The sequence below is a fragment of the Drosophila innubila genome, assembly GCF_004354385.1.
Source record: "Drosophila innubila isolate TH190305 chromosome 3R unlocalized genomic scaffold, UK_Dinn_1.0 2_E_3R, whole genome shotgun sequence".
NCBI classification, from domain to species: Eukaryota; Metazoa; Arthropoda; class Insecta; order Diptera; family Drosophilidae; genus Drosophila; species Drosophila innubila.
Window position 1 is genome coordinate 17814107 of NW_022995380.1, and position 18309 is coordinate 17832415.

Consider the following 18309-nt stretch of genomic DNA (forward strand, 5'->3'; position numbering starts at 1 on the left):
TAAACCCATCCTTAATGAATTAGATATACCAGATAATATATATATCTGTTTGCACATTTGTAAACCAAGCTAAAAATAATCTAATTAAAATGCAAAAATAATAACATTTAGTTTTTCTTTTGCAATTCTCAAATTGATTTATTTAATTCAAGTACAAGCAAATATTGTTTGGATGATCGATCGATGAATTTTGATAATAATATAATATATATGTATTACCGTATTTTTTAGAGCAGTGTTTTTATTTATATTATTTTTAATGTTGCAGTTGTATTATTATAATATAACTTTCAAGAGCAGTTGTCGTTTGTTCTTGTGGTTGTTGTTGTTTGTATTGTTTGTGTTTCCTAATTTAGAATCCAAGTTAAATATATATGTGTGTAATGTGTAGATTGTTGTATTTAATTGTTTTATTGTAAAGTTTGGGTCTATAGTTGATGGTGAATTGTTTAATCGACCTCCTCGATGGTGGGGCCAGCGCCGCCAGCACCGGCTGCTCCGGGAGCACCACCAGCACCAGGCATACCGCCGGGCATGCCACCGGGCATACCACCAGGAGCACCACCGGCGCTCTGGTAGAGCTTGGTGATGATTGGATTGCAAACGCCCTCCAATTCCTTCTGGCGGTGCTCGTATTCCTCCTTATCGGCCAGTTGGTTGGCATCGAGCCATTTGATGGTATCGTTGCACTTGTCCAGAATGGTAGTGCGGTCCGTATCGGAAATCTTGCTCTTCAGATTGTCCTCGTCGAGGGTGGCCTTCATGTTGAAGCAGTACGATTCCAGACCGTTCTTGGCAGAGATGGTCTCCTTCTGCTTCTCATCCTCGTTGCGGTACTTCTCGGCCTCGTTAACCATACGCTCGATATCTTCCTTGGACAGACGACCCTTGTCATTGGTGATGGTAATCTTGTTCTCCTTGTTGGTCGAACGCTCCAGGGCGGTAACATTCAGAATGCCGTTGGCATCAATATCGAAAGTCACCTCAATCTGGGGCACACCGCGGGGTGCGGGTGGGATGCCCGACAGCTCGAATTTGCCCAACAGATTGTTGTCCTTGGTCATGGCACGCTCGCCCTCGTACACCTGGATCAACACACCGGGTTGGTTGTCCGAGTAGGTGGTGAAGGTCTGTGTCTGCTTGGTTGGAATGGTGGTGTTACGCTTGATGAGCACGCTCATCACGCCACCGGCAGTCTCGATACCCAGCGACAGTGGAGTAACATCGAGCAACAGCAGATCCTGCACTTCCTGCGACTTGTCGCCGTGCAAGATGGCAGCCTGGACGGCAGCACCATAAGCAACAGCCTCATCGGGGTTGATGGACTTGTTCAGCTCCTTGCCATTGAACAGATCCTGCAGCAGGCGCTGCACCTTGGGAATACGGGTGGAGCCACCAACGAGCACAATATCGTGAATAGCCGACTTGTCCAGCTTGGCATCACGAAGAGCCTTCTCCACGGGGTCCATGGTGCTACGGAAAAGATCAGCGTTCAGCTCCTCGAAACGGGCACGAGTGATCGAGGTATAGAAATCGGTACCCTCGAACAGAGAGTCGATCTCAATGCTAGCCTGAGTGGAGGACGACAGCGTACGCTTTGCACGCTCGCAAGCGGTGCGCAGACGACGCAGAGCACGCTTGTTGGTGGTCAGATCCTTCTTGTGCTTGCGCTTGAACTCCTGTACAAAGTGAGTGACCAGACGGTTGTCGAAATCCTCACCACCCAAATGGGTATCACCGGCCGTAGATTTGACCTCGAAGATGCCGTCATCAATCGACAGAATGGAGACATCAAAGGTACCGCCGCCCAAATCGAAAATCAACACATTACGCTCTCCAACAGCCTTCTTGTCCAGACCATAGGCAATGGCCGCGGCAGTTGGCTCGTTGATGATACGCAACACATTCAAACCGGCAATGGTACCAGCATCCTTGGTCGCCTGACGCTGTGAGTCATTGAAGTAGGCGGGCACAGTGATGACGGCATTGGTGACCGTCTTGCCCAGATAAGCCTCGGCGGTCTCCTTCATCTTGGTCAACACCATGGAGGAGATCTCCTCGGGGAAGAAAGTCTTCTTCTCATCCTTGTACGTTACTTCAATCTTCGGCTTGCCATCAACGCTGACCACATCGAAGGGCCAGTGCTTCATGTCCGACTGGACAGCCGAATCCTCAAATTTGCGACCGATAAGACGCTTAGCATCGAAGATCGTTTGGGTGGGGTTCATGGCCACCTGGTTCTTGGCAGCATCACCAATCAAACGCTCCGTATCCGTGAAGGCAACATACGATGGAGTTGTACGATTACCCTGATCGTTGGCAATGATCTCGACCTTGCCATGCTGGAACACACCCACGCAGGAGTAGGTGGTGCCCAAATCAATACCGACAGCAGGTGCTTTAGACATCTGTAATGAATCAAAATAAGAAATTCAAAAATTATTTATGTTTTTTTATTTTATGTATTAAATGTACTTTTTGTCAAAGTAATTCCAATGTCATTGAACTTTTCTCTGAATATATTTCATCTATGTGGCAACCCTGTTAAGACGTAAATATCAGTGGAATATTGGAAATAAAGGGGCATTGGGCATACTATGTTTACTTAGTAATAATATACAATACTTAGTAATAATATAATAGTAAAAGCGCTTTTCGCCTTTTATATTTCATGCCTTTTGCGTTTAATTTCTCATTTGGCTAAAACTGGTTGCGGCTAATGTCATTCAGAACCAAAAACGGCAAAACGTGAAAAAAAAAAATAAAAATTATGACTAATTTATATGACCAAGACACGTACGTACATACAAATTCAAATGGATGCCTGTACACATGCATGATAAATTCAAGCAAGATAAATTCAAAGATAACAATGAAGCATTATTTCAGCAGCAGCTGCTGTTAAATTCTTTCCAAGGTGCAACCACCGCATGGACGAAAATTCTGGAACGACAACAACCACAACGATGACTACCCTTGTATATACACATGTACATGGAGTGTAGGAACAAAGCCACGCCGTTGCCAGACCTAATGCTTTCCACATTTAACAGAAAGAGATGGCAATAGTGTACGAACACGCGCGAGCGCTAATTCGCATGGTAGAGCATGTTGTTTGAATGTGTTTTACTCGAACCACGCGTTCACACATACATAGACATCCCGGTTAGCAACGCACATTTGAATATGAAAAGTGTACCTAACTATGTATATAAGTGTATACTTTAATACAATTGCCATAAAATATATTTATAAATTATTAAAACATTAACGTTTAGAATTTATAAATATAAACTCAGACGTCAGCGGTCAAACGTCATCATGACTCATGAGCGAGGTAGACGATAATCGAGTGGAATGTGAATGTGTGTGAGTGATGCGGCATAATTTTTCAATGGAATATTCCAGTAGTAGTACTCATTTCATATTAATCAGCTAATTACAATGAACTATTGAAACTGCATGGATTCGATTGTTCATTACAAATTAGCTAATACATTTTAAGAGTTTAATGACGCAATACGCACACTTGTATTATGTACCTAAGTTCAAAATCTAATGTACAAACACCTGGGCCGTGCAAAATCCACGCGGTGCTTGATTTCGTTATAATTGTAGTAAGAATGAACTGACAATAATTGCATAAATGCACTAGATGGAAAATTATTGATTAAGGCCGTAAAACGACAAATGAGTCAATGGAAATATTTTTTCTAGGCCAACACACGAGGTGAAAAGAGCACGTGTCAAAAAATATTGCAGTTGTAACGAACAAAAATGCATTGTAGTTGGATAAAAATGAGACTTACCTTTGTGTGTTGTTTAGTTTAAATGTACTAAATATATAGATAACCGTGTAATTGCTTCACTTCTTTGTCCCACTTATATTTTTTTCTGCCGAGTCGACACTCAGACGTTCGATCAAACTGGCACTTGTAATAGGAATAAGATGGCGCACAATTGTACCCAATATTTATAAGCGCGTCGGCTTGCTCTGGAAAATTCTATGTTGTCGAGGGTTGCCCATCCAGTAAAAGCTTTCGATCTGCCTCGATTTTTTTTACCTAAAAAAATACGTTCATTGTAGAAAAAAAGTATTCTGAATGTTTGTACATTTTTTTTTTTTAATTTTTTGAGGCTTAAAATATAAAATTCATCTTTACTTTATGTAAATTCTAATTACAAACTTTCATTAAATTGTGTGTGGCAGCCTTGAATCCCACAAAAAGGATATATATCGAAAATAATCGCTTATTGCAGCCCTGGTTGTTATGACGGCGCTGCCATACACATAATATGCGCGCGATTTTTAAAGTCATTTGATAATTTTGAAAACGGTTCGCTTTGGGACAATAAATCAATAAACTGCTATAAAAATAGTAAGGTTATCTAGACCCCACACAAAACACTTCAAGTTGGTAATCGCCAGCGTTATCAGCAGCAACACCTTTACTGATATGACAGGATTAGAATATTAATTGGTTTTTCAAAGGTTTACGTGCACTTTATCGGCAGATTAGCTGCTGTAGTCGCTATAAATATATTTACCGCTTTACTTATCGTAATGATACGTAAATGTGTATCGACAAATATGTATCATTAAATGTTTTATAAAAGGATTTTTCCAACAATGTAATAAAAGAAACCCCTTTAATTCTGTATGTATATTTGTAACTCCTATGACATGCAACACATTTTTCAGTCTTATTTGCGAGTTTCGGGCTTACAATTCGGTTCCACACCCTCAAAAATGGGACTGCTCTCACCGCCCTCACCGCCCTCACTTCCACCACCAGTAATTAATTTGATAAGATCTGCTATTTTGCTATTTATGAGCTGCAAAAAAATTAAGAAATTCATCATTGAGCTGTCCAAATTAGGAATATTTAGATTACCCACCGTTTCGAGCTTTTCGACCACTGTTCCCTGTCCATAATCCCAAATATCACCGAGCAATTCAACACCCATTTCATTAACAAGCGCATGTATAAAATCAGTAATACGCTCCTCTTCCATTAGATTATCGAAATTAATTTTCAAATCTCCCAAATGCAACTCGATTTGCAGCGATTGAATGCCGATATTTATCGAAGGTTTAATTCTCCATGAAATTGTGAGCGTAAAATCCTTAATTGACATTCTAAAAGTACGAAAATAAATTAACTAACTTAAAAAAAAAAATTAATTAATTTTGAATTTCTACATACTCTGCATTGCCGTCACCAGCCAGATTGAGGATGTAGGCCAAGGAACCCTTAGCTGTATATAGGGATTTAAAATAGGTGTATGGAAAGGTGACGTTGACTACGCTTCGTTGAATTCCAGGAACTATATTAATCTTCAGCGTATCTACATAGAAATCCGAAATTCCCTGCAGCTTAAAGTTGTCAACAGAACCAGTGAAACTAAGGAAAATTTAAAAGTTCTACATTACATACGATATCTCATAGAGAAGCTCAATTGGACTTACTCTATAAGGTATTGATTGTTTACAGCTGTATCTGCATGATCCAGCTGCAGTGGGTCTAATGCGGGTAATCCTAAATTTGGGATCGGATGGCACATTCGCTTGCGAAACTCCTCCAAAAAGGATAAAATCTTATCTTCATAGACGCAGGCAACCGGAGGCAGGCAACTGTAAATTGTGGCCATGGCCAAAAGCAACGGAATTAGGTAACCTCGCCTCATGTTGCTCGACTTTTTTGGGATCCGTTTTCCTGCAGCTTAAGCACGCAACTGAAGTGGGAAAGCAAACATTTTGGCTTTTTGTTAAGTGCTCCAATTTGGAATGCCAAGATACGAACCAAATCAATTCAGTTTATACCCTAGCATAGGCTCTATTGGCTTTGCAATGCAGTTTGCTCAATAAATACATTAAAATTGTCCTTTATAATAGCCTTTGTAAAAATAGACTATTTTAACGTGACGGTTTAAAAACACGGTGTGCAATTGGGTCAAATTATTGCATATAATATTATTGAATACTATCAGCATAACAATAGGGTATTTAAAATTCTTGTGTCTTCTCTCGCATATTATTAAATTGCTGTTAAGAACAAAGCTTATCGTTATTAAGCTGATGGCCAATAACAAGTGGAACGTTATCAACCGGGCTACTCTTTTTTGATTAGCACATAAAACTTTATTTTTATTTTTTTTTCCCCATTGAAGAATAATCTCTGAAATGCTTCTTTCAATGGCAGTAATCTTAGAAATTATTTGGATTAAGATCTAATCTAGCTTGTCCTAAACTTGTTCTGGCGGCTGCCTTAAGTGTTCGGGTATTTGTTGCAATTCCGTTTTGGATGACTGCAGTGCCACGCCTTCGGGCAGATTCCGCTCAATGTATTCCAAGAATGTGTCCAACGTTGAGCCGGTTAACTTGTGAAAGTTCATATAGCGAAAATGCGTGCGAATCTCGTACTGAACACGATGCTTCTTGTAAATGTGCACGGACTTTAACAAAGTCATTCGTTCATGGTGTGCCTTGCGAGGTGACCAACTGTGAAGTGGTTTAAATTTATAAACAGATTGAACGTTTAACTGCGACTGTCACTTACCACTTGCCCAACTCAATACCTAAGTGCTCCGCAGCTGTGGTCGCAAACCAGGTGTAACTCTTTAGCACGGCCGGATCAACGCCGCGCAACTCAATTTCCACTTTGCTGTAAAGTTTATCAGGCTCGGCCGCAGGCACCGGATTTGTTGCTTCAATTGTTGCTGCTGTGTTGCTTAGAGCGGAGGAAAACCGAACGGGCTGCGCCAGACGCAATGTTTTCATTAACTAGAATATATAAAACTTGTTAAAATAATTGGTATTCTTTAAGAAATTGCAATATTTATAAGCACCTGCTGCATTTTGTTATGATATCACGGCTGGCCGTACGGGGGTTATGCAAGAAAATTCCCACCTCTAGTTGCCGAGGGTTGCCCATCCAGTGAACAATTCCGATCTGGCTCGATTTTCTTACGCAAAAAATAGGTTAATTTTCAAAATTTCCTGGGTTTTTGTACATTTTTCGAATAAAATTTTTTTTCTAGTAATGTTAATTTTAATTTAATCTAATTTTGAATTTTAAATTTTTATTAAATTTATTAATTTTTATTGAAAATTTTGAATTTTTAAATTTGCAATTTTGATCAGTTCTGGCAATTTGGCCGTCAGTGTTGAGACGCCACAGCTGGACATTAAAAATAGCTGGGCTGGCAACAGTGACGACAGGGCTGCAAGAATATACTTACCTATCGATATTTCATTGTTATTTGCGCTTTGCCGGGGTGTGGTGACACTGCTTCTCTGTGCACGTGCATGCAACGTTTTTAAATTCTTTTATTATTCCATAATAAAACCGCCGGGTTTTGACAGCTCTCATTGGTAGTATCTAATTTATGCTGAGTAACTTTATTAGGCACTTGAATTTTTAAATATGGAGAGCACAGATCAGAAAGGTAAGCGACAACAAACTCACATCAACAAATAAATACACGCTGACAACAACATATATATGGTCGACAGTTAACGAATCAACAGAGATCAGTTCTGATGAAGAGGCATACGATGACATTGATGATGATGAAGAAATGGGCGAGGATGAAGGCGAGTCAACGACTTGCTTGTTTTGTACTAAGGTTTTTCCGGAAATAGATCAAGCCATCGAGCATTTGAATAAAGACCACAAAGTGGACTTATTGCAACTTAAAAAAAAATTCCAAATGGATCAGTATGCCTTCATAAAGTTAATAAATTACATTCGTGCTGTTAAAATTAGTGCAGAGCAGTTACTATTAACAGACCAGCCGCTGTGGAATGATGAAAAATATCTAAAACCCTTGGAGTACGAGCCTTGGTTGTGCTATGACTACGAAGCCATTAAGACTGATGCCCCGGATACAAATGAATGTGTGCCGGAGCTGATGCGACGTCTAGCCGAGCAAGGCAAACTGCTGCAGCAGGCCAGTGAGGATATGGAACGCATGCGTAATGACTACAAAGCGCTCCTTCAAAAGGTGCACAGCGAGGATGAGGCGGGTGAAAAGGGAACGTCGTCAACTAGCAATAGCATTTTACGCAACGCTCCAACGCTGGATAAAGAATATTTCAAAAGCTATTCCCATTTCGGCATACATCATGAAATGCTCAGCGATAAGGTGCGCATAAATATACTTATAAAAAGATTTCGTATATAATAGTTTAATGAAACATTAACAGGTGCGCACAAACACCTATCGTTCAGCTTTACTGAAGAACCACAAATATTTAAGTGGCAAGTCTGTTCTGGACGTGGGATGCGGCACCGGAATACTCTCCATATTTGCATCACAAGCTGGTGCTGAGAGCGTCGTGGGCATTGACAACTCTGAGATTGTGTACACCGCCATGGACATTGTTAGGTTTGTCAACTTACTCCAACTTACATTAATTTTTTGTTAAATATCTCATTTTTTACAGAAAGAACAATGTGAAAAATGTTAAACTGGTGAAGGGACTGCTGGAGGACACGGAATTGCCCGAACCCAAATATGATGTCATTATATCCGAATGGATGGGTTATTTCCTGTTATACGAGGCAATGCTGGACTCCATTATCTATGCCCGCGAGAATCATCTCAAGCCCAATGGCATAATCCTTCCGAATCGCTGCACACTGCATCTTTTAGGAATTAACGAAGAACTGCATGGACAACACGTTGAATTTTGGTCGGACGTGTACGGCGTTAACATGAGTGATCTTCGCAAGCGAAGCATTGAAGAACCGCTAATGGAGGTGGTTAACCCGGAGCACATACTCACAGAGAGCGAACAAATAGCCAACTTTGATATGATGACCGTAGATTTGAGTTATCCCAATTTTACATATGAATTTAACTTAAAATGCACACAAACTGGTAAATTGGCTGCCTTCGTTGGCTACTTTGACACACTGTTCGAACTGGAGAATAAAGTGATGTTCAGCACATCTCCCGACGAGACGCCAACACATTGGAAGCAGACTGTATTCTTTATCGATCAACCGCAAGCTGTACAAAAGGGAGATGTCATAAGCGGCAAGATCAGCTCCCGGCGTCATCATGGCGATGTGCGAGCATTGCGTGTGGATATTGAAGCGTTTGGCAAGCATCACAAGTACACAGTGGATTGATTAGTTGGTCTTCAGATTGTTTTAATGCAAGATTTTTGTAGACAATTGGGAACTTAAGTTTAACAATATGTTTATAAATTAATATGAGTACACGCGGCCAGGTAAGCTTGCGTTGTGCTTTTGCCAAAAAACATTACATATATATCTTTATTATGGGGTAGGAAAGGGATGCCAAAAACTTGAACTGATGTTGCTTTAAGCGGTATTGGTTTCCAGATCGGAGGCGGGTATCTCGGGCTCTTCATCGTTGTAGACGTTCTCGGCCATTTGCCAGACTTGCATGATATTATCTTCGGATACAGAGCAAATGATCCATGGCTCATTGGGATTCCAGGAGAAGTCGCTGATTTTGGCTGTATGGCCACCATGAATGAAGAGCAGCTCTGGTGGGCCGTCCTCGGCATCCTCGGAGCTCTGCTCCTCGCCAATTTTCGATAAATCCCAAACGTGCAGGCGACGATCGGTGCCCGATGAGGCCAAAATCGTCTCATTATGCGGCGACCATTGAACCTGAAAGATTTCATCCTTGTGCGACTCAAAGGAATGTAGTTTTAACTTAAGATTACGTAAATCCCACAATGCGACCGTCTTATCCGCAGATCCAGTAGCCAATATGAACTCCGAGTAAGGATTAAAGCTCAAGCAATTGACTTCGGCAGTGTGTGCATCGACGGTGTGCGAGGGCTTTGAGGTGTTGTTGTTCCTTGTATCCCAAATCATAAGTTTCTGATCATCGGCCACCGAGCCAAATAGCGATTCGTGCAACAAATGCCAGGCCACATCCTCAACGACGGCCGTGTGGCCAGTGAATATATTCTTGGCATCGATAACGCGATGCTCCTTAGGCGTGGCATTGATATCCCACAAGCAGATGGTGTGATCGTCGGAAGCCGAGAGCAAGTAACCTAAAGAATTTATGGTAATTAGTATTAAATTAGTAATTAATAATGCTTTCGGCTATTGCTTACCATTCAAATTGGGATTCCACGAGAGGCCGTATCCCTCCTTTTGATGTCCCCGTAATCGCAAGTCGGGCTGACATTCACCGGATGGTTCAGGTTTGCTGGGATGTTTTGTGTAGTCAAAGACGAGGACATCACTTGATGGAGTTTTGGTTGCAATGACACACGCATTTTGCGGCATGTAGCGTGCACGGTTCACCTCGCCTTCGTGATTGATCTTAATTTCAATTTCGATCTTACCACACACTGAGCCAAAACCACCAAATTCGCCCTTCTCATTGTCATAGTGTGAGCCATCGAACTGTGCATCTTCGCTGGGCAACTGGACGCTGGCAATTAGCAAATGATTCTGTTCATCCGAGGTGTGTGTGCCCAATATAAGGCGATGCACAGAGTAATCTTTGCCATCCTGCTTCGTCACATCTGGCAGCCATTGTGCCGTCAACGAGGGCCATTCCAGAGCGTGCGTCATTACTAGATCGTACAGAAATGGAGTGTTCTTCTTCCATATCTTGTACTCTTCGTTAATGACACGCTCCTCGACGGCATCGTCAAAGGATTCCGCTGCTTGCAAATATAACAAATTAAATCAGCATAATCAAGCTTAAATCAAAACATTTAATAACATTTTTAACACTTACCATTATCACTGCGATCCACCATTTTAAGACAACGCAGCTAAATTACAATTGCACGCAAAATTTCGTGCGCGTCGCAAAATCGGGCGCCAAAACAACAAAGCGGCGGCGGCAAAAGCGTGTGCACAGTCGGCAAATAATAAATTACACGCCAAGTGATTGCTTCAAATACGCGTACTTTTTATAAAAATTATTATTAGACACACACTAAAACATTCAATAATATGTTTAGCATTTATTTTACACCTTTAACAAGCGTATTGCTGGTGGAAAATTGAGAAAATTATTTCCTTTTTTTTTTGCTAGCGCGTCGGCTGCTAAAATGCGACAGAGATGAGTAGAAGTGTCATCGGTCTATCGATGACGATAAATAGTGTTGCCAAATGCGTGCATAACTTCAGCAACTTCACCGTGGCAACTCTGTAGCGATTAACAAGTACGGACAGTAAATTTTGGATCATAATATTACTATCACTGCGGTTTGAATACTACGCGCGTAACGTCTCTAGAGATACGATTACAAGCGGAACTTGAGCGCCGGGCCAATAACCGGTCGTTCGTTGCTGTCCGTGTGCAATATATTTGACATGCAACAGTTGTACGGTTACAGTTTATTTCGCGCTGCTGCATGAAGCATACCTAAATTATTCAATTGCTAGACGCTAAATTTCTAAACGCAGTCGCGTTAATATAATTAATTAAAGTGTGCAAAATAAATAAGTTTGTAAATTCGTCAGCAGCGTCAGAAAAGTCGCAATAGCACATCAAGATTCCGACGTGGGTAAGTGACAGTGGAATGAGTGCCGCTAAAAAAAACTTTCTCCTTTTTACGTTTATGTTTACATCGTTTCGGTTGCCAGCTCTTGTTTGACTCTGTATTTAAATAGTACAAAGGGTGTATTAATTATTAGGTTTGTCAAAACAGAATAGAGGTACAGGTAGGAAATGTCAGGGCAGACCGGTTAAACAACAGATAATCTTAGTCTTACTTTTACGTATTACAAAATTCCAAAAGACTTAACCTTTTTATGTTGAAACTGAATTAATTTAAAGTAAGCAATTAAAAAAAGTAGCTCGAAATGTAGTGGCTCAAATAAGATGCGAACCACTGTATATGTATTTATTGATTAACATTCGCTTGTTCGTCTTTATAAACATTTAGATCTCAGTGCCTATAAGAAATGAAGATAACAAATTTGATTATCTTTCGACTTTTGTATATACTAAGCATATCAAGTTTTTACAGAATAAGTACAGGGTGTCTGACAGTTGGGATCCGTCTATCCCTTTAGTATAATGATTTACTTTGATGTGTATGTTTTAGTAGCTCGTGGAAAAGATGCACGCACACACGACCGAGGTAAATAATAAAAGTGTCAATGATGCCCAGGCCGAGGAGTATTTGGACAACCTTTTAAAAAACGGCAGCCAAGAGGGCGATAGTGGAGCCGAGTTGGAACTACCGTCATGGTACGATGAGCAGCTATTCAAACGGTGTGTAAGCAAACAATCATTAAAACAACACATTCACATAACATGTATATACTATGTACTTGATTTTATTTAACAGAGGACAGAAATATTTTAGCAAGTATCGCTTCGTTATGACCTCCGGCATGTTGGCTGGCTTGATAGCAGTTCTAGCCATACCATCGATTCTGCGTGTGTTGATTTGTACCCGCCAATCTTCAAACTGTCTTACGGCTTATCGCCGTTATGTGCGCACCATTCTACACACTCAGGCCTGGTATTTCCATCCAATCGAGGATAGAAGTAGTAAATTCTGGACCAGTATTGCAGCTGTTAGAAAGGCTCACTCCCGCTCCAGTAAGATGAGCACACGTTGTGGAGCCGGTCAGATAACCCAAAAAGATTTAGCCATAACTCAATTTGGGTTCATTGGCTTTATAACGGTAGGAGCACATCGAATACAGCTATACGATGAGGATTTTCTGGAGGCAACATCCCATATGTGGCGAGTATTGGGCTATTTACTCGGAATCAAGGATGAGTACAATGTATGCGGTAAGAACTGGGCGGAATCCAAGCAGCGCTTGGAAATCGTAATGCGGAAAGTATTCAGACCGGCCTTGTCAGACACGAATAATGATTTTTATCGCATGACTGAAGCACTGATTCATGGACTTTGGCACATTAATACAATGTTTTCAGTTAATGCCAACATTTATTTTACGAAACGATTGGCTTACGTAAAGGGATACGAGTATTATAGCTTTGATTATCTTCCAGGAGAAAAATTTGATCCACTGCAAAAGTCATACTATAACGATCTAAATTTATGGGATCGTTTCATCGTAAATTACGGTCTATTCATTGTTACGTATTTACACAAATACAGCTTGATTCGTTGGTACTTTAATTTTCGGGTTTTGCTGGTGGATTTTTTTATGTACTACTTGCCATGCTTTGCCATTTGGAACTTTGGCATCAAAACGGCCTATGTGCGCATTTTTAAGTCAGGAGGTCAGGCACAGGAGATTCAATTAAATTTGAAAGAAGAGTAGTTAATGATAACAATGCTGTGAATTGTATGTGAAAGCAATTTATTGGTAAAATGTGGTATGTTTAAAATTATGCGATAATGCCTCCATTTGCCCTTATTATTATTTTCAGCGTGCCTATTGCCCACAGTTATAAACACGGCAACATCAATTAAATCTTAAAGAAAACTAGTTAAGTATATTAACATAAGTGTTTGTATGTTTTATTTCAACGTAATTTATATTTACGAAATGGATTGCAAATGTAATTTTAAGCAATATTATAATATCAAAGGTGTTAATGTGTTGCATTTTAAACTAATATGTAAGAGTAATAATTGAGTAAAGAGAATGTGCAATATACAAAATATAAATGCTTTCCTTAACTCGTTCTACTGACGACTAAGGTTAATGGATTGACCCTTGACGCGGTCTTGCTTGATAGAAACAAATATCTACGAAATTTATACTCCAACAGCATACAATTTACTGGCGTAATTCAGGAGTTAGCATTGCACTAAGGTTTCAATTTTGAATGCCATTAAGTGGAATGACTTATAATAAACAGAAGTAATGTTCACCGTCAGAAAAAGCGTTATATCTTGGAAACTGTGTAACTTGATCTGCGTAAAGTCTGGATAGCAATTTTTATTTCTTATAATCGCTATATTGACTCGATTGTTGTTGCTGATCAGAATAAATGTGCTTTATGGAACCTGCCACGCCACATTTATTGAGGAACAGTTAAAAAAATATTTAAATGTATTCAAATGTGTAATCAATAGTCTGAAAATGGCGCCTTTTCGCTTCTCTTCTCTTGTGACATTTTACAGCACTGTTCTTAGCCGGCAATTTATTTATCGATGACGATAACTTTTTGTGTATTGTTGCTGTCGTTTTTTTTTGCAGTTGCTTGTCAATTTATAAATATTAAACTAAAAAAGAAAGGAAGATTCTGCAATAACAATGTTTTATCACGTATGTAAGAATTGTTAAGTGTTTGCTACATCTGCTAAAATAAAATTCTACATAGATTTCTCTTGAGCACGAAATTCTGCTACACCCGCGCTACTTTGGTCCTCAGCTGCTGGAGACGGTGAAGCAGAAGCTCTATTCGGAGGTGGAGGGCACGTGTACTGGCAAATATGGTTTTGTGATAGCTGTAACAACGATAGATCAAATCGGTTCTGGTGTTATACAGCCGGGACAGGGCTTTGTTGTTTATCCGGTGAAGTATAAGGCAATTGTCTTTCGTCCATTCAAGGGTGAAGTGTTGGACGCCGTGGTCAAGCAGATTAACAAGGTTGGCATGTTTGCCGAAATCGGACCATTGTCATGTTTCATATCACACCATGTAAGTTGTAATGTTCTTATTTTATTTGCCATGTCAACTATAATTGATCGTTTTGGATTCTGCAGTCCATTCCGGCGGACATGCAATTCTGTCCAAATGGCAATCCGCCTTGTTACAAGTCCAAAGACGAGGATGTCGTTATCTCAGGTGAAGACAAAATCCGACTTAAGATTGTCGGTACACGTGTGGATGCCACCGGCATTGTAAGTAGTTAAATTCCGCACTCTTTTCTTCATATTTACATATTGTGCGTATATTCTACAGTTTGCTATTGGCACATTGATGGACGACTACCTGGGATTGGTCTGTAATTAATAAAGGCTTCAGGAAGTTGAAACAGCTTGATATACAATTTAAATATATATATATATATTTTTTAAACTTTAATGAAATGCATTTTAGACAGTTTAATATCTAGGTGTATATATATTATAAATACTTTATAAGATTTGATTTAAATTCAAAGGTACGTTACGTTTGTAATTTAGTACAATTCTGTGTGGTTGTGTATTTCTTTTGTATGTGGTATATGGGAGCTACAAATATGGATGGATATTTTAAGTAAATAAATAGCAAGAGCTACATTTATATGTATAATGTTAAAAAAAGCTAAAGATAATAGACTTAAATTAGGCATACAACAACGAGAAAGTATTTAACAAGCTAAACTGATATTCTTGCAGAGCTTTAATCAACTAGCGTCCTGTACTTTGAATTATAGAAAGTTAGAGTTGTTAAAAATTAGTTAATATTAAGAAACGTCTGCAAGGATATATTAACTTCGGTATGCCGAAGTTGATGATTTCTTTGAAAAGATTGCACAAGAGTGGATCGAAAGCATGAGATATTAAAGCAAAATTCGTGCGTAGTTTTTGTTCATATTAAATACTTGGGATTTGGGCCATGATTGTACATCCGTTGTAAAGAACTATGCAAATCTATTAAAGGATGAATGCTTTTTGGGTGCATCCCAGGACTCACAGGTCCCAGGAGAATAAATGATGTTTGACAAGCATATCGCGTACACCATCTTTTAGTGGTTGCGATTCCTTGCCACGCTTAGGTGGCAGCTCCCAGTCCGGATTCAGATTGAAGGCAAACTGTGAGAGTATGCGCAATTCGCATTTGATTTGCACCCAGCCTGGTGAATCAATAAAGCTCCAGGTGTGATACCATTTCTGCACCACCTCCTGGCAGGCGCAAAGCACTTCAAGCCATAGATGCAGCACCTGCTCGTTAAGGCCCAGACAGATGAGGGAACGCAGTTTGACATCCATTTGGGCATGGGCATTGTCGTGTGTTTGATTGATGGTCTGCACACAGCGATAGAGCAGCTCTTCGGGCGTCAAGACCTTGCCATCCTCATCCAGGCGATAGGTTTTGCAAAGTACCAAACGACTATACACAGATTTAAAGTCCTTTTCCACCTCCAGAGAGGAAACCTCCTCAATGAATAACCACGGGTGTATAGGACCGCCCAGGAATGTGGGACGCTTCATACCATGCTCAAGGAATGCTTTAATAGCCGGTGCCAATGTTCCACGTACGAGGTCTGTCACCGTTTCCGAAATCGCATCATCTCCAGCTGAGGTATACAGTTTGCTGCGCTCATCCAGTAGCTGCACAAATTTTGCGGGAAACCAGCCCCGCAAACCGTTCAGCTCACCCACCCAGCAATGCTCATCCTTTTGGCTAATTATTGTGATGATATCGTTGCGCCTGAATCCCAACTCATCGTCGTCATGACGTTCAAAGTCGTGCAGTGCTTTGGCGCGTCGTTTACGTGTCCTTGCCACATTTATAAAGTTCTCATGATCCTTGGCATGAGATTCGCTGCTGTAGTTAGCTGTCAGTTGAATATGGCCAGCAAGTTTCGGCTCAATGGTTATAAAATGACGGCCTACTTTTAAAATCGCCTCCCGTAGATCCACAAGAATTTCGGTCTGGCGTATATTCTTGTTCTTTAGCTGCTCCGCTTCTGGATCACCGCGAAATAGGAATGCTTCCAGTATGGATTTACTTTTGCGTACTTGTCGTCGGGCCAGCTGTTGCTTGGGCAGATTGGCGGCCGCCTCTGGGTTGCCAATTTGATGACCCTGATCGGCCATCAAATAAGCCAAATGGCGACGTCGATGAGTGTCAATTACAGTTTGGCTCAACGAGCCGCCCACTTCGAGAGCCTGGTGGAAAAGTATCTCAACGTCGTCTACTTCGCAGCACATGGAAAGCGAATTAAATATTTGTGCCGAGTTCTCCAAATGTTTTAGATCCTGTTCCTTAACCTTGAGCATGCCTAGGGTTAGCTGAAACAGCACTATAGATCCCTCGTAAAAGAACCAGTCCCAAATACGCACTAGTATCTTCATGTGCACCACATTGGCAAAGATTGTGAGGAACCAGTGCAGAGTTATTAGCGACAGATCAATGTCGTGCCTCTTGAGCGATTCATCCACGCTGGCCAAATAGTTGGCTATCAGCGTCTGCATGACACGCTGATCCGCCTGAATACCCAGCAATGTTGAGCTATAGTAGGAGGCTGGCAGCAAATCCTCGACGATGGTGACCATCATCCAAAATGCATTCTCCTCCTCCATGAACAGCAGCAGACAGGCCACAATGACGCCGGTGCCTTGGCAATAGCCAATGTCTGGAAACAACCACGCAATGCCGCGCAATATGCGGCGCAGCCGTGGTATGCCAGTGCCATTAGGATGACTGAAGCATGCATTAGTGGGCAATATACGCAATAGATCCTTTTCGATTTGCTTGGATGTCATTAACTGATCGTTGCTGGAAGCTGCAAGGGAACATATGCGTGTAAAAAACATTTGGAAATTGGCAATTACAATCAATGCTCACCCTTAACAATGTCCTGGTAGCTAGTCTCACTCTTTTGCTTTTTCGATAGAGCGCCGGATAAACGCATCCACATTTGGGGTCGCAAACTGTGTGGGATTCCGTTCTGTACCATTTTGCGCAGCTTCTCTGTGCGCTGCAATAGCAATTCGACATGCTCCCAGCTAAGTTCATTGGCCTCTTTGTTGTGGGCAAATTCCAAGTGTGCTATCCATTGCATACGCTGCTGTGTATCTTCCATAAATGGTATGCTGAGCAATTTATTAGAGCTTTGTTCGGGACCATCCTCCTCCTCTACTCGAAATCCAAACTCATCGAAACGATAATCGGGTTGGTCGTTGGGTCCAGCTGCCGCCATTTCAGACTCACCACCCAATTTGGCCAATATCTCTTGTGGCCACATTGATGGTGTTAAAGCTGAGAAAGGACCTCCAGGATTTGGTCGTAAGCCATCGGCAACGCTTAGTTCCTCCATTATGGGCGGTAGCTCACCAATATCGTCTTCTGAGCTCAAGGTCTGCAATTTGCGCTGTTGGCAGCGTTAAAAATCATCAATTTTAATTAGTGTGATAAGCAATCTATAATCAATTCAATTGTTACCGTATGTTCTTCACGGCCCACGTAACCCTCGTGGTCGCGGCCGAATATACTTCTGGCCATATCCATATTCCTAAGCAGCTAATTGTCTGTGCGCTTAAACATTTAATTAACTAATATATTACTGATTTTTAATGTATTTTGTCCGAAGTTTTCTTAATTTTTTTTTGTTTTTAACATTTTCTCCGCTTTCGCCATCAGTCAGCTGCTCGATAGAAATTGTAATCGCCAACCGATATGCTTTAACAGTTTAACCAATCG

At 40.8% G+C, this 18309-nt stretch overlaps 8 protein-coding genes across 10 annotated transcripts; 3 read left to right on the plus strand and 5 right to left on the minus strand.

Moving 5' to 3' along the window:
* Positions 1-117: 117 nt before the first annotated feature.
* Positions 118-3968, minus strand: LOC117790817 (heat shock 70 kDa protein cognate 4). Its single transcript, XM_034630408.1, has 2 exons — positions 3810-3968; positions 118-2408 (listed from the first exon to the last, which is right to left on the minus strand). Exon 2 carries the CDS (start codon positions 2406-2408, stop codon positions 450-452), a length of 1959 nt encoding a protein of 652 aa, XP_034486299.1. The 5' UTR covers positions 3810-3968; the 3' UTR covers positions 118-449.
* Positions 3969-4694: 726 nt separating this feature from the next.
* Positions 4695-5737, minus strand: LOC117790840. Its single transcript, XM_034630448.1, has 4 exons — positions 5471-5737; positions 5208-5405; positions 4900-5140; positions 4695-4836 (listed from the first exon to the last, which is right to left on the minus strand). Exons 1-4 carry the CDS (start codon positions 5686-5688, stop codon positions 4705-4707), a joined length of 789 nt encoding a protein of 262 aa, XP_034486339.1. The 5' UTR covers positions 5689-5737; the 3' UTR covers positions 4695-4704.
* A 364-nt stretch (positions 5738-6101) lies between these two features.
* On the minus strand, positions 6102-6990 carry LOC117790849 (28S ribosomal protein S10, mitochondrial). The gene is made up of 3 exons (XM_034630458.1): positions 6850-6990; positions 6561-6784; positions 6102-6502 (listed from the first exon to the last, which is right to left on the minus strand). The coding sequence occupies exons 1-3, from the start codon at positions 6856-6858 to the stop codon at positions 6247-6249; spliced, it is 489 nt and encodes a 162-aa protein (XP_034486349.1). The 5' UTR covers positions 6859-6990; the 3' UTR covers positions 6102-6246.
* Positions 6991-7262: 272 nt separating this feature from the next.
* LOC117790827 (protein arginine N-methyltransferase 1) lies at positions 7263-9276 on the plus strand. The gene is made up of 4 exons (XM_034630425.1): positions 7263-7449; positions 7517-8148; positions 8210-8391; positions 8450-9276. The coding sequence occupies exons 1-4, from the start codon at positions 7428-7430 to the stop codon at positions 9138-9140; spliced, it is 1527 nt and encodes a 508-aa protein (XP_034486316.1). The 5' UTR covers positions 7263-7427; the 3' UTR covers positions 9141-9276.
* LOC117790831 (probable histone-binding protein Caf1) lies at positions 9141-11076 on the minus strand. 2 transcript variants are annotated; one of them, XM_034630432.1, is made up of 3 exons: positions 10744-11076; positions 10109-10669; positions 9141-10045 (listed from the first exon to the last, which is right to left on the minus strand). In XM_034630432.1, exons 1-3 carry the CDS (start codon positions 10763-10765, stop codon positions 9336-9338), a joined length of 1293 nt encoding a protein of 430 aa, XP_034486323.1. In that variant the 5' UTR covers positions 10766-11076; the 3' UTR covers positions 9141-9335. The 2 variants fall into 2 exon arrangements, with proteins under 2 accessions (XP_034486323.1, XP_034486324.1); XM_034630433.1 differs by having other exon boundaries at positions 10109-10666; positions 10744-11075.
* Positions 11077-11229: 153 nt separating this feature from the next.
* On the plus strand, positions 11230-13609 carry LOC117790833. Of its 2 annotated transcripts, none has more exons than XM_034630435.1 (3): positions 11230-11521; positions 12058-12234; positions 12311-13609. In XM_034630435.1, exons 2-3 carry the CDS (start codon positions 12080-12082, stop codon positions 13263-13265), a joined length of 1110 nt encoding a protein of 369 aa, XP_034486326.1. In that variant the 5' UTR covers positions 11230-11521; positions 12058-12079; the 3' UTR covers positions 13266-13609. The 2 variants fall into 2 exon arrangements, with proteins under 2 accessions (XP_034486326.1, XP_034486328.1); XM_034630437.1 differs by having other exon boundaries at positions 12068-12234.
* Positions 13610-14129: 520 nt separating this feature from the next.
* Positions 14130-15181, plus strand: LOC117790847 (DNA-directed RNA polymerase II subunit RPB7). Its single transcript, XM_034630456.1, has 4 exons — positions 14130-14219; positions 14275-14595; positions 14661-14798; positions 14860-15181. Exons 1-4 carry the CDS (start codon positions 14208-14210, stop codon positions 14908-14910), a joined length of 522 nt encoding a protein of 173 aa, XP_034486347.1. The 5' UTR covers positions 14130-14207; the 3' UTR covers positions 14911-15181.
* On the minus strand, positions 15076-18289 carry LOC117790812 (small G protein signaling modulator 3 homolog). The gene is made up of 3 exons (XM_034630399.1): positions 18052-18289; positions 17455-17980; positions 15076-17392 (listed from the first exon to the last, which is right to left on the minus strand). Exons 1-3 carry the CDS (start codon positions 18115-18117, stop codon positions 15573-15575), a joined length of 2412 nt encoding a protein of 803 aa, XP_034486290.1. The 5' UTR covers positions 18118-18289; the 3' UTR covers positions 15076-15572.
* Between the last annotated feature and the right edge of the window lie 20 nt (positions 18290-18309).

Excerpts from the sequence above, each read along its gene's own strand:
- LOC117790812 (XM_034630399.1), bottom strand. The coding sequence starts at position 18,117 with ATGGATATGGCCAGAAGTATATTCGGCCGCGACCACGAGGGTTACGTG. Across the intron at positions 17,981-18,051 it reads TGGGCCGTGAAGAACATACG|CGCAAATTGCAGACCTTGAG; the intron begins GTAACAATTGAA and ends CGCTGCCAACAG. Across the intron at positions 17,393-17,454 it reads CTACCAGGACATTGTTAAGG|CTTCCAGCAACGATCAGTTA; the intron begins GTGAGCATTGAT and ends GTTCCCTTGCAG.
- LOC117790840 (XM_034630448.1), bottom strand. The coding sequence starts at position 5,688 with ATGAGGCGAGGTTACCTAATTCCGTTGCTTTTGGCCATGGCCACAATT. Across the intron at positions 5,141-5,207 it reads GCTGGTGACGGCAATGCAGA|AATGTCAATTAAGGATTTTA; the intron begins GTATGTAGAAAT and ends TCGTACTTTTAG. Across the intron at positions 4,837-4,899 it reads TGGTCGAAAAGCTCGAAACG|CTCATAAATAGCAAAATAGC; the intron begins GTGGGTAATCTA and ends ATTTTTTTGCAG.
- LOC117790849 (XM_034630458.1), bottom strand. Across the intron at positions 6,503-6,560 it reads GGTATTGAGTTGGGCAAGTG|TTGGTCACCTCGCAAGGCAC; the intron begins GTAAGTGACAGT and ends ACCACTTCACAG.
- LOC117790833 (XM_034630435.1), top strand. The coding sequence starts at position 12,080 with ATGCACGCACACACGACCGAGGTAAATAATAAAAGTGTCAATGATGCC. Across the intron at positions 12,235-12,310 it reads GATGAGCAGCTATTCAAACG|AGGACAGAAATATTTTAGCA; the intron begins GTGTGTAAGCAA and ends TTTATTTAACAG.
- LOC117790847 (XM_034630456.1), top strand. Across the intron at positions 14,596-14,660 it reads CATGTTTCATATCACACCAT|TCCATTCCGGCGGACATGCA; the intron begins GTAAGTTGTAAT and ends TGGATTCTGCAG. Across the intron at positions 14,799-14,859 it reads GTGTGGATGCCACCGGCATT|TTTGCTATTGGCACATTGAT; the intron begins GTAAGTAGTTAA and ends TATATTCTACAG.
- LOC117790827 (XM_034630425.1), top strand. The coding sequence starts at position 7,428 with ATGGAGAGCACAGATCAGAAAG. Across the intron at positions 8,149-8,209 it reads ATGAAATGCTCAGCGATAAG|GTGCGCACAAACACCTATCG; the intron begins GTGCGCATAAAT and ends AAACATTAACAG. Across the intron at positions 8,392-8,449 it reads ACCGCCATGGACATTGTTAG|AAAGAACAATGTGAAAAATG; the intron begins GTTTGTCAACTT and ends CATTTTTTACAG.
- LOC117790817 (XM_034630408.1), bottom strand. The coding sequence starts at position 2,408 with ATGTCTAAAGCACCTGCTGTCGGTATTGATTTGGGCACCACCTACTCC.
- LOC117790831 (XM_034630432.1), bottom strand. The coding sequence starts at position 10,765 with ATGGTGGATCGCAGTGATAATG. Across the intron at positions 10,670-10,743 it reads GGTGGATCGCAGTGATAATG|CAGCGGAATCCTTTGACGAT; the intron begins GTAAGTGTTAAA and ends TATATTTGCAAG. Across the intron at positions 10,046-10,108 it reads GTGGAATCCCAATTTGAATG|GTTACTTGCTCTCGGCTTCC; the intron begins GTAAGCAATAGC and ends TAAATTCTTTAG.